This window comes from Tripterygium wilfordii, chromosome 5 (assembly GCF_013401445.1).
Source record: "Tripterygium wilfordii isolate XIE 37 chromosome 5, ASM1340144v1, whole genome shotgun sequence".
NCBI lineage: Eukaryota > Viridiplantae > Streptophyta > Magnoliopsida > Celastrales > Celastraceae > Tripterygium > Tripterygium wilfordii.
The window spans coordinates 9,879,715-9,892,985 of NC_052236.1; the positions used below are offsets into that span (position 1 = coordinate 9,879,715).

At 36.8% G+C, this 13,271-nt stretch overlaps 2 protein-coding genes across 3 annotated transcripts; one reads left to right on the plus strand and one right to left on the minus strand.

Moving 5' to 3' along the window:
- The first annotated feature begins 2,022 nt into the window (after positions 1-2,022).
- Positions 2,023-5,650, plus strand: LOC119998766 (importin subunit beta-1-like). Of its 2 annotated transcripts, none has more exons than XM_038846175.1 (3): positions 2,023-2,336; positions 2,670-5,100; positions 5,193-5,650. In XM_038846175.1, exons 2-3 carry the CDS (start codon positions 2,681-2,683, stop codon positions 5,389-5,391), a joined length of 2,619 nt encoding a protein of 872 aa, XP_038702103.1. In that variant the 5' UTR covers positions 2,023-2,336; positions 2,670-2,680; the 3' UTR covers positions 5,392-5,650. The 2 variants fall into 2 exon arrangements, with proteins under 2 accessions (XP_038702103.1, XP_038702102.1); XM_038846174.1 differs by having other exon boundaries at positions 2,024-2,336; positions 2,662-5,100.
- Positions 5,651-10,834: 5,184 nt separating this feature from the next.
- LOC119998964 (probable L-type lectin-domain containing receptor kinase VI.1) lies at positions 10,835-13,255 on the minus strand. The gene has a single exon (XM_038846447.1). It carries the CDS (start codon positions 13,187-13,189, stop codon positions 11,138-11,140), a length of 2,052 nt encoding a protein of 683 aa, XP_038702375.1. The 5' UTR covers positions 13,190-13,255; the 3' UTR covers positions 10,835-11,137.
- Positions 13,256-13,271: the final 16 nt, after the last annotated feature.

The following is a 13,271-nucleotide window of genomic DNA, read 5'->3' on the forward strand; positions in this document are numbered from 1 at the left end:
AGAAGCTTCGAGGAGGGCGTTTGAGTTTTTATATTTTTTTCAAAATTTCATGTTGGTCCTACATGATAATTGATAAGTTTAATTTTTTATTTTTTTTTATAAACAGTGGCGCCCATGTTTTGACTTATTATTTTTTGACTTAAATATTTTGTTAACTTAACACATCATTTTAATTAATTTTTAATATTTAAAATTTATACTTAAAATTAAATTTAGTGATATATTAAATAAATAAAACAATTATTATAAAATCATAAAATATAATATTTAATAAATTAATTATGCTTAAAATGAATTTTAATAAAATTATATTTATTATATTAATCTAATATTAAATTTAATAATAAATTTTAATGTAAAATTATAAATTTAATATTATAATACTTTAATTCAACGACTTTTTAGCTAGCATCAATTTTTAGTTCGTCAAACACTTCAGAACATATTCCACAATTTTAAATTCAGTTTTTTTTTTTTCCCACAATTTTTTTATTGGCATTGAAAATCAATCCAACCATTCTACCAAACGGACCCCATACATATACAAGTTATTTCATCATCATAATTGAAACTCATAGATTGGATTGATTTTCAATGCTACATGCTCATCGGTTGCAAATGGGATCGTCCTCATCGCCTTCTGATCGTTAATTTCAATTATTTGGAATTAATACCATGAATCAATAATGAATATGATAAAATGTAATAGCTTATAAAAATTAAGTAAAAAAAAAGACAGTTTTGAACTACCGTTTTTTATTAAAAAAAGAAGGGGAAATTAGGGAAAAAAACAATATGATAGTTATATATTCAAGGAATGACAAAATGGAAAAAAAACATTAGAAAAAAGTATATTTGTATTGGGTTGACAAAAATACCCCTAAAGATATCTCTAAAATCCTTCTATAGTCACACGTGTGATGTCATTCTTCTTCCTTTTTTTTTTTTTTTTTCTCTTTCTTTCTCTCTCTTCTTCTTCCTTCATGTCAACCACCGAATACCATCCGGTCGCCATTTTCAACGAACAAACTACCGAAATAAAGCTCTAGGTCAGCTTGATCAAAGTCCAATCATCACTGCCCATCGATTATCACTTGATTCGTCAAAAAAGCTTATTGAAATCACGATCACCATTTGAAAAAGAGCTAGATCCGGCCAATACAGCCAACTCCAATGACCATCAACACCATCAATCAACTCCACAGATCAAGACGCATCACCTTTGAGGTTTTATTATTTTTTCGAACTCTTTTTTTTTCTTCTAAAATTGGATCTGAATATGCAAATAATATATTTGTTTCAAATCTGTTCTTATATGTTATCTGTTTTGGAACTTCAAATAGATAACATTTCTTTAAAGACAGATAACATTTCATTAAAGACAGATAACATTATGATAGATATCAAATTAATCGAAACAGATAACATATCATCTGCAGTTTGTAACAGGAATCAGAACCAAAAAAAAATACGAAAAATCACCATAGAAACTTTCGAAAATAATGATCAATGACAGATCGAAGGAAAACTACAAGTTCCGTGGTGAGTATGATCAGATCTAGAAATTCAAACACCGAGAATATCCAAAATCAACAGGATCGCAAGGTGAATTATTATAGAAATTCAAAATTGATGCAAGATTCATATTAGAAAATCAATTTCACAAAGAAAATTGGAAAGAAAAATATTTCCTGCAGCTACAGTTGTGAAAGAGGAGCTTTGGTAAGTGAGAGAGGAATTTATGTAAACTTTATGATTAATTTTTAAAATTTAAATAATTAAACTGAGGTTATTTTAGTCATTTAAAAAAATTAGGATAAGAGTTTGTCCTCTTTGGAATATTAGTTTAAAGTATATGGATTTTATGGAATAAAATTTTTAAGAATGTCCTGATTGGAACAAAGCTCTCTCATTATATTTAATTTTCCCAAAAAAGAAAGATATTTCGTACCAACCAATCATATCCCATGACCCGCTCGTTATGTCCACACGTGGGAAATTTCAAAACTCTAGGGTTTTTAGGGCCCTTGATTTTTGGTAGCCTGAAACCCTTCCTGCCCGTTGGTTTTAGTTTTCCATCTACAGCACCTTCGCCTCCCGCTTCTTCTATGCATTCGAAAATTGATTTATATACATCTGAGATAGATTAGATTCAAGCCTCTCAGTGCTAATCGCTATTTGTGACTCTTGCTCTCTCGTACTTTTGCTCTGAGTCGTCGACAAACGAGAGAGGAAGCTACAGCGAGAGAAACCGCGTTTTTTGATTTTAGAGAGTCAAACCCTACTTGATTTCTCTGTCTTCTCGGGTCTATCGTGCTGTTTCGTTCCAATATAAGGTAATTCATGCTCCTTATCCTAACTAGAGCTGCTTTTGATTTGATTAATTAGTAGATCTATGGACATTTTTGTCACGCGACATATCAATTGAAGAAAGTCAGAAACTTTCTGTTTGCTGGTTGTGCTTTGCCGTTGTTAAATAATTTGGTTTTATCCTAATGATTTTGCTATTAGTGATGTATATATTTTCCTTGTCATGTGTAGATTTAACTTCCACAATGTGGGTATTGGTTAAGGTTGGATATTGTTTGTTAATCGTTTCTTTATCAGTTATCATATATGTTCTGATTTCTACAAGTTATTTGTGCACATTTATATATTTGGCATTGCAGTTGGGAGGAAGATGGCCATGGAGATTACTCAGTTTCTTTTGGCTGCACAATCAGCTGATGCCAGAGTCCGGAATGAGGCAGAAAATACTCTTAGGCAATTCCAAGAGCAAAACTTGCCTCTTTATCTTCTGTCTCTGTCAGTTGAGCTTGCAAATAGTGAGAAACCTAATGAATCTCGTAGATTAGCTGGTATTGTACTAAAAAACTCCTTAGATGCAAGAGATGCTATTAGAAAGGAACATCTTGTTCAGCAGTGGATGGCGATTGATATTTCGATAAAGTCTCAAATTAAAAATTTGCTTTTGAGCACTTTAGGATCATCTGTTCTGGAGGCTAGACATACTTCTGCACAAGTAATTGCCAAAGTTGCTTCAATTGAGATTCCTCAGAAGCAATGGCCAGAACTCATTGGATCACTGCTTACTAATATGACACAGCAAGATAATTCTGCAGCATTGAAACAGTCAACCTTGGAAACCCTTGGATATGTCTGCGAGGAAATATCCCATCAGGACCTCATCCAAGATGAGGTGAACCATGTTCTTACAGCTGTTGTTCAAGGCATGAACCTTGCTGAACACAGTCCTGAAGTTCGTCTTGCTGCAACAAAAGCTTTATGCAATGCTCTGGAATTTGCACAGACTAACTTTGAAAATGAAATGGAGAGGAACTACATCATGAAGATGGTCTGTGAAACAGCTTTGGCCAAGGAGGCAGAGATCAGACAGTCCGCTTTTGAGTGTCTTGTTTCAATCGCATCAATGTATTATGAAGTGCTTGAACCTTACATGCAGGCCCTCTTTGAGCTAACATCAAATGCCGTGAAAGGAGATGAAGAGAGCATTGCTCTCCAAGCAATTGAATTCTGGAGTTCCATATGTGATGAAGAGATAGATGCACAAGAGGTCGATTTTCCTGATGGTGAGGATTCTGGACCTTCTCATTCCCACTTTATAGAGCAGGCTCTGCCTTCCCTAGTTCCTATGTTGTTGGAAACTTTGCTGAAGCAAGAAGAGGATCAAGACCAGGATGATAGCAACTGGAATATATCCATGGCGGGCGGGACATGTCTGGGTCTTGTTGCTAGAACTGTTGGGGATGCTATTGTACCCCTGGTAATGCCATTTGTGGAGGCTAACATATCAAAGCCAGATTGGCGTTGTCGTGAGGCAGCTACATATGCATTTGGCTCGATCCTTGAGGGCCCAACTGTTGAAAAGCTATCCCCTCTGGTAAATGCAGGCTTGGAGTTTCTGCTTAATGCAATGAGAGATCTAAATAATCATGTCAAGGATACAACTGCTTGGACTCTCAGTCGTATTTTTGAGTTCTTGCACAATCCCGCTGGTGGGTTTTCTGTAGTTTCCCCTGCGAGCCTCCCAAGGCTTCTGTCTGTGTTGTTGGAGAGTATTAAGGATGCTCCCAATGTAGCTGAGAAAGTTTGTGGGGCAATATATTACCTTGCCCAGGGTTATGAGGATTCTGTTCCGAGCTCTTCTCTTCTCACTCCGTGCCTGCAAGGCATCATTGCTTGTCTGCTAGAAACTGCTGATCGCACAGATTGCAGTGACTCTAAACTTAGGTCATCTGCCTATGAAACCTTGAATGAAGTTGTGAGATGCTCCAATATTGCTGAAACAGCTGGTACAGTACAACAGTTGCTCCGAGTCATCATGGACAGGTTGGGGCAGACTGTAAGACTTCAGATTGTATCTTCGGATGATCGGGAGAAGCAGGGAGACCTGCAAGCTTCTCTCTGTGGTGTTCTACAGGTTATTATTCAGAAGCTTAGTAGTAACGATGCTACAAAGTCCACTATTCTCCAGGCTGCTGATGAGATCATGATGTTGTTTCTTGGTGTGTTTGCTTGTCGGAGCTCCACTGTGCATGAGGAAGCAATGCTTGCTATTGGTGCATTGGCTTACGCCACTGGATCAGAGTTTGAGAAGTATATGTCAGAGTTTTTCAAATATTTGCAGATGGGATTGCAAAATTTTGAGGAGTACCAGGTTTGTGCCATTACGGTTGGGGTGATTGGTGACATTTGCCGTGCCCTAGATGACAAGATTCTGCCATTTTGTGATGAGATCATGGGCCTCCTTGTCAATGATCTCCAAAGTGGTGAACTAAACCGCTCTGTCAAGCCTCCAATATTCTCTTGCTTTGGAGACATTGCTCTTGCCGTCGGAGAACACTTTGAGAAGTATGCACATGTTACCGTCGAAATGATGAAACAAGCTGCAGCCATATGTGACCAAATGGACACCAGTGATGATGAGTTGATTGATTATGTCAACCAGCTCAGGCGTAGCATCTTCGAAGCCTATTCTGGTATGCTTCAGGGATTCAAGAATGGGAAGTCTGAGGTAATGTCGCAGCATGCTGCTCATATCTTGCAGTCCATAGACTCAACTATCAAAGACAATCAAAGGTATATTCTCACACCTCCTTGTTTCTTTACGATCATGCTAGTTGCGTGTTAGTTTCTTTCTATCTTATGGTCCTATTTCCACGCTTTTCCAGGGATGAGAGTGTGACAAAAGCTGCAGTCGCGGTGATGGGTGATCTTGCAGATGCTCTTGGCCCAAACCTAAGGATACTTCTCAAAGACCGCGCAGTTTATATTGATTTCCTGGGTGAGTGTCTGCAGTCTGATGATGAACAGCTCAAGGAGACTGCTGTTTGGACCCAGGGGATGATTGGAAAAGTCATGGTTTCATGAGATAAATTCAGGTTCTTTTCTGTGAAGAAAGTTTGTTGCATATGTCAGTTTTCCTTTTTCCTTTTCTGTGGAAACTTAATAGTTCTGGTAGAATAGTGTGTTGGGGGAACTCAAGGGTGGGCTTATGTAATCACTATAATTATAATGGGGATGTGAGTTGATCTTCTGGATTTCTCTTAGTTCCACTCTTTTTGTGACGTGATTGTCTAATGCTGAACAGTTTATTTTGATAAGCAACTATGACCCTTCTCTTCATGAAGTGTGTTTGTGAAGTATTATTATTAGGGATTTAAGGGTGGTAAAATTCTGTCCGGTTTAAAATCGGGTCCAGGTCCAAATAAATAAATCTTGTTCGGATCTTAACTTGAATTAGGTCATTGTTCGGTTTACTTGTCCGGATTTAAACCAATTCAAGTTTGGTCAATTAAGTATGTCTGAAATCCAATCCGGGTTAAGATTTGGACATGTAAGTATTTTATAAACACGTGATGTTATCCAACTCGAAATTGATTTTTTTGCCACTCCTAATTATTATTGGGCTTGTTTGGTAATGTTGTGAGGTGCTCTGAGGTATGGTGCGTGCTGTGAGTTATAAAACTGTGGTGTTGTGAGGTGAGTTGGAACGCAAAAAGCTGTTTGGCGCATCACTTTTAAAACTGTGGTGCTGTGAGGTGCGTTTGGCATATCTAAATTACGGTTATATTAGATGACTAATAATATTAATATAAAATCACTTAATGTTTATATTGTACATTAATCTAAAATAAAATAATTGACCTAATTTGATTACGTAGGACAATTCAACATACATTGTAAGCTTTTGGAAGTGTTGTGAGGTGTGGTGAGGTGCTGTGAGGTAAAAAGTTGTGGTGCTGTGAGGTGAGTTGAAACGCAAAAACTGTTTGACGTGTCACAAAAAACTGTAGTACTGTGAGGTGTGTTGTAACTGAACGCAGTGCAAACACACTGCCAAACACCCACATTATGATTAATCAACAATAGGTCCCTCAAATCAAAAATTTATTTCAACAGGTCAATTCTAATTTTTTTTTCAAGCCATAAGGTCATAAGTGAGTAAGATTTATTCCAATAAGACAAATTATTTAAAATACATTTTTTATTGACCAAAGTACCCAAAACTAATCACTATTGTTTTAGTTCTTAATTTCAACTTACTCTTTTACTCTCTCTTTCACCGAAAATGACTTATATCCCTAACATTTTCGTCCATAACCAGCCATAATAGTGTTACGTTGTCTAATTATATGAACTTTCGTTATCACGTTGTCTAATTACATGGTATAACTGATTATGATTGAATTTGTTAGAGATACGTAGCGCTCCCGCTCTTTCACTTTTTCTTTTTGTTTTCTCCTTTTTATTTTGTAATTTTGGGTTTTGTTTTTCTTATCTGTTGGCTTCTCTTCAATTTAAATCGAAGATGACGAGCGCAAAGGACATGAGAACACTAGGTTTCAAAATTTTTCCTACTGAGGAACAACTAGTCGGTTATATTACTTGCACCATAAGATTTGTGGCAATGATGACAAAGTCTCTGCAATTAGGAGCCGTGACACATGGTATTTCTCTTCTCATCCAGATCGTAAGTATAAAGAATGGAAATGTCAGGGTAAGCTTCTTAGCCCAACAAACTAACGGTGGTTATCCCAGTGGTTAATTGAATTGAAAAAATAAAACCAACTTACGTAACAAATTTCAGTTTAACACATACTTTTTTATAATTTTCATGAAATACACGTATTGACTACAGTAAATTTATCTATATTAGATATTGTGGTTTTGTTATGGTTAATATATATTGAAATTTATCTGCACTAAATTTATACTGCAGATAAGTTATATACACTGCATATAAATTATATGTTTTACAGATAAATAGTTATTATGCAGTACATATAAATTATATATTATGCAGGTACAATATATGCTTTGCATATAAATAGTTTTTATGCACTACATGTTTTTTATGCATCGTAGATAAATACTTTTTATGCAATACAAATAAATTCATTACGGAGATAAATTCTATCACGTATTTTTGAGAGATAAATTATTTTAAGAAAATAAAAAAAGTAACAAATGATGATGTCATGCGCCGAAAAATTTGTGAGAGAGGCATCAATGCAATCTGGTGTAATTTCTTTAAATGGAAATGAGTATTTATGTAACTTTGTAATCTTTATCTTTATTCTTAATTTTTTTTCTTTGATACCCTTATTGGAATAAATTTTGTTTATTTTCTCTTTATTGGTAATTGCCCCTTATTATTACTTGGTATCCATGATATGTTAGGAAATTAGATCCGCGATCCTCCTTGACAAATATATCTTACGAACAAAGAGAAAATTGAAAATATAAAAGTGCAATAATTAACACAAGCATCTACATGGAAAATCTCCAAGATCGGAGAAAAAATCATAGGTGTTGTCAAAAGACAATCAAAAGAATGAACAAAGAGAAAATAGAAAATAGAAAAGTGCAACAATTAACACAAGAATATACATAAAAAAACCTCCAAGACCGAAGAAAAAACCACAGGTGCATTGTCAAAAGACAACGAAGAGAAATTTTTATAATCACACATTCAATTTTCTCTCATCAAAAAAATCCCCAAGCAAACCCAAGAATAAACCCTCTTACTCTCTCAATGCTCACCAACACTTGGCCCTCTGTCTATTCCACACACCAACTCCTCTCTGCCTCCCTCAATACATAGAAAAAGAAGCCGAAAGAAACAAGAGAACAAAAGAGAATTCAACGTCTTTTATTCCTTTATCTACTTCAGCCGGCTCTTTCATGAATTTGTTTCATTCACAAATTCTACTCAGTACTTAATTTTGCTTCCCTCTTTTCTTCTTGTGGACCCCACATACTTTTCCTTCAATCATGGGAGACTTGATGATGCAGTGGACTTATAATTAAAAGCCCGTCTGGTAGTGAAGGTTGGTTAAGGCCCGGACCCATGGAAGCTAACTTTGGAGGGTTCCTTTATGCTAATGATACATACGGGGCAGCTGAGGTTTGCAGGGCAGATTTTGATATTTGGTGAACTCTTGTTCTTAGTTTCTCTTCTCCTTAGGTTTATCTATACTAGTTTAGGCAAGAGTTCAATCAATATTTGGGGTTCTTACCCTAGCTGTTAACCTCCTTCTACCAAACCAAGATATGGAAATGAATAGAACAAAGAAGAACACTATGAGTTTTCAGAGGCAATCAAGAAGAAGACGAACTTGTATTATTTCATAACTGCCCACTTACAAACTGATGACGTCAAAAATAGGCCCGACCCTACTAGACTAATCAGTTAGTCAGACCAAGTTCTTCCTTCCTGATCGGTTGCCCTCCTTTCTGCACAATAAGCAAACGTAAGCTTCGGTAGGGCCCTGAGGGTGTGCTCGGGGGACCTCTCCGACGCTCAAGTCAGTACGGTACTAAACTTGGGAGGATGACTCGCTATTCGGAGCTCTGCCTTTTGCTCAGTAAGTAAATTCGAGTGCAGGAGTTAGGATCTTTACCTGAGGGTAGAGGTTCCCCTTTTATATGAGCTTGAAGTGTTTGAGTTGTAGTAAGAGTCAGACTCTCTCTCATTGGCTTTCCAGAGGGTTTCTTGAAGGGTAAATTCCATCCGTATCACTCTTCCAAACTCTGTTGAGGGTTGGTGTCCTATTGGGACTCTTCATTGTATGACTTGGTATATACCTACTTCGGTTATGTAGGGACATTACCAAGGCAACACTTCAGCGTGATAGAAGCCGGGTCAGATTCATTGATTTCAGTATATAATTTTTAGAGGAACCAAAGTGGGTACTTCGGTTATGACCGAAGTGTACCTTTCGGCTCTCCCTTCATCCTGGCCCAGCTGGCACTTCAGATGTCACGTGTCCTAGTTTTATTGGTGGGGTAATTTTGGTATTATCACAAACTGTTAAACTGTATCTATACATCCAATTCACCGACTTATACTTGACTCGGTTAATTGCCACATCAGCTACTTAACAACTACTTAACAGACAGTTAACACTAATAACAGAAAATTAACAACTTTATGAAAATGACTCATAACACTTGGTTTGTAATCTCCTTATAACCCTGTGTGTGAACTAGTTTCTTATTATACTTGCTTGTAATAGTTATTAATGGATGTGTTGGTGTTTGATGGAGACTAATTATATATGTGGGTTTTGTTCTGATGTTAGAGATATTGTCTTGTTGATGCTGTTGGGACGTGGGGTTGGAGTTAGACACACGGCGGCCACCTTTATTGCTAAGCTTTGTTGTTAGTTTTTGGTATTGCACGTAAGCTGTTCGACTAAAGGTCTGAACCGTAAAGTGCATCACTTGAGCAGCATGTCCGGACATGATAATGCAATGACAATTTGACAAAGTAGGTAGAAGGAAGGCATGATGAAGTGAGTTTGCCCTAGGAAATAATGCCACATGACTTCTGAAAGAAACATACCCTATACCTAATTCATAGTGCCTTGTATTCTAATCTACTAAGACACGGAAAGAAACAATGAATGGCTCAAATTAATAGCAGCATAGCAAATGCATAGGCATTATTCAATGCCGTGTAAGGAGTAAGTCCTGATAGGGAAGATGTCGATTGCTCCACACAATTAATTCCCCGACAAAGAAATTGCTAACATGAGGATCTGATACTCTTCTTTTTTAGAAGAAAATTTTCATTAAACAACAGAAGAACTACACCGTTCCCTATTAACCAGGGAAACAATATCCGACGGACACCCGATACTCTAAACTTATCAAAAATCATTTTTTAAAGGATATACATTAGAAAAAGGTCAAAAAGAATCCACTGCAACTCCTCTACCCATACTCTATTTTGGAGAACAAGGGAAGATGAACTAGCTATAGTCATATGCTAGATATAGCGTGTCAACCCTTTTAAACTCATTTTATTAATAAGAAGTTTAATATTTTTTAATTTTTTTTATCTAAGTTTCTACTTGCACAGTGCATATGCCTCAAGCGAGACAATGGGTAGACTGATGTTGAAAAAATATATATTTTTAAATATTTAATTTTGAAAACTATTTCTTTAATATAATTATTTTCTTAAAAATGATAGTTGTAGGAAATATATTTGTTCAACTATAATATGATCGGTAAAAAATAAGCAAAAAATATGAAAAATAATTGGAAAAAACGAATATTTTAAATTATTGAGAAACCGTTTTGAGGATCTATGTAGAATGTTGTTGAAGTGGAATTCTGTAAATTTGAAAAATGAAAATTATTAAGGACTTGATAGAAAGAATCAATGTGAATGCTCCTCCTTTAGGGAGACCTAAAGTTTTGCATGTGATAAGTATCAGAGTTATGGCAGGGTTGAAATTTAACTGTTGAAAGTGTCTAAGTCAAACTAAAATTCGACAACTGGTGGTTTGTAATAATTGAGCAATAGAAGACGTAGTAAGAATGATAACAAAGTCAAGTGAAACTTATTAAATTACGTTTACAAAGTAAACTTATTAAAAAATACCTTTACAAAGTCAACTTATTAAAATAGGTCGTAACTTCTATTTTAATAAATTGATATTCCAATTATCCTCACCATTGAGTTATATACACGAGATTTCATGTGCATCATGTGAGACATATGAAATCCACGAATTCACTTAATCATCTGTATCGACCAACTGGGATACCAACTACTGAGAGCTTTATGATTTTCGATCATAGAATTACTCGGACTTGGATCCTATCTGCCTGCATCTATAGAATTAAAAGATATGCCAAAAGAAGAGCAAGAAGCTGCTTCTATGTATCTTGAGGTCATTCTTCCACTCCATCTAGAATCCATGGAGCTAGAGAAAGCAGTCTCTGGAAGATTTTCATCCCCATTAAAGATTCTAGTGACTTCTCTCATGGTAGGCCTAGCTTCTGGTTGATTGTGAGAACAAAGTAGCCCCAACCTCAAAACCAACTCCATCTCTTCAACTGAATAATCCGAGCCGAGCTGCGGATCTACCACTTCCAGAATTTGACCTAGTTCTTGGCACTCCATCACCCAATCCACCAATATGAATGTAGTTGAATCAATAGGCCTTCTTCCAGTAGCCACTTCAAGAAGCAAAACCCCATATGCAAACACATCTGACCTCGTAGAAGGCTTGCCGGTCCGAGCCAATTCAGGAGCAATATACCCAATTGTGCCAACAACATTAGTAGTTTGTGACAATGCACCATGATCATGCAATCTAGCTAGACCGAAGTCGCCTAATCGAGCATTCATATCAGCATCTATGAGTACATTGCTCGACTTCACGTCACGATGAATCACAACCTGCTCCCATTCTTCATGTAAATACAGCAACCCTGCAGCTATGCCTTTGAGGATGTTGAATCTTTGTTCCCAACTCAAAACAAAGCCATTTGGTGGGTTGAAGAGGAGAAAATCAAGGCTTCCATTTGAAATGTACTCATACACTATAAGAAGATCATTTTTTTTCTTGCACCAACCTTGAAGATTGACCAAGTTCTTGTGCCTTAATCTCCCCAAACTTTCAATCTCTGCCGCGAATTCTCTCAAACCTTGAATTGAATTACGACTAATCTTCTTAACAGCAAGTTCAGTACCATTATTGGGTAACACTCCTTTGTAAACTACACCGAATCCGCCAACTCCAGCCATCTCACTGTCTTTGAAACCCTTTGTTGCTCTGTACAGATCTCTGTATCTGAACCTGCGAGGACAATCCAATTCCCACTCTTCGAGGCTCTCATCCCATGTCCTCCTTCTGTATAGCACAAAAAGCCCCGATACTGACAGCAGTACGATGACACTAGAGAAAACCGATATAAGTAAAATGGTAGATGGCTTGTAATTAGAGGAATTCTTCTCATTTGGAATCACAGGAAGCATAGAAACATTGATTGGAGGAGCCTGAGTTGAATTCAACGCAAAACTCCATCCCAAGATGTATTGGGAGCTGACTTTCTGTCCTGTGGAGGCAGAGAAGCCAACATACATCTTCTCTTTAATGATAGAAGTCAAGTCGACACCATAGGAGAGGAGAGGTTCCCCTGGTTTTTCAATTTCTAATCGAGATATTGTTACATTCACAAGTTTATTTAAACCATCATACTCTATCCAAGCGTGGATCGGATCGCCGCTCTCCAACCAAATATCCTCTTTATTTGTGTTGCTGGTGTGGTAAGAAGCCGGTTCTGATGCGTAGGAGGTCATGCTGTTGATGTTGATTCCAACATGGTTTCCTTTAGAATCCACACGGTCATTGAACCCATTAACCGTATCGAATTCAACAGCGAAAACATGGTTCGAAGCTTTTCCATCGTTGATAGAATTGAAGATGCCAAGATAATGATCAGCTTGAGCACCGGGAAACTGTGGTTCGGGCGACAAGGTGAAGGCGATGCCATGACCACCGGGGCCGGGATTCGGCGGTTTTATTGCGAAAACAAATGATGTGCTGAAAGAGGAAGCATTTGAAGAATTAGAAGAGGTTCTATCAATCATTTGTATAGATTGGTTATAGAATACATGGCCCATAACATTGTGGGAATTGTTTGTGAGCCTAAGTGCACCAGTAGGCTTGAAAATGGAAGCCTCCTCTAAGATAAGTTTCCTCTCACTATCACTACCATTGAATCCATTGAAGATGAATTCAGTGTTTGGAGCTTGAGAAAGTACAGAAGGAACATGCTGCAAGAGAAAGAAAGCCAAAAAAACTTGTACAATGGCCATTAGATTTCCGAGTCTAGTAGAAGATAAAACAAACGTAAAACGCATACATATACAAGAGAAATCTGAAGTAATAATGGAAGGAAGCAAGCTTGAAATCTTCAAAGTCAATAGAGAGTTGTGAAGAGAA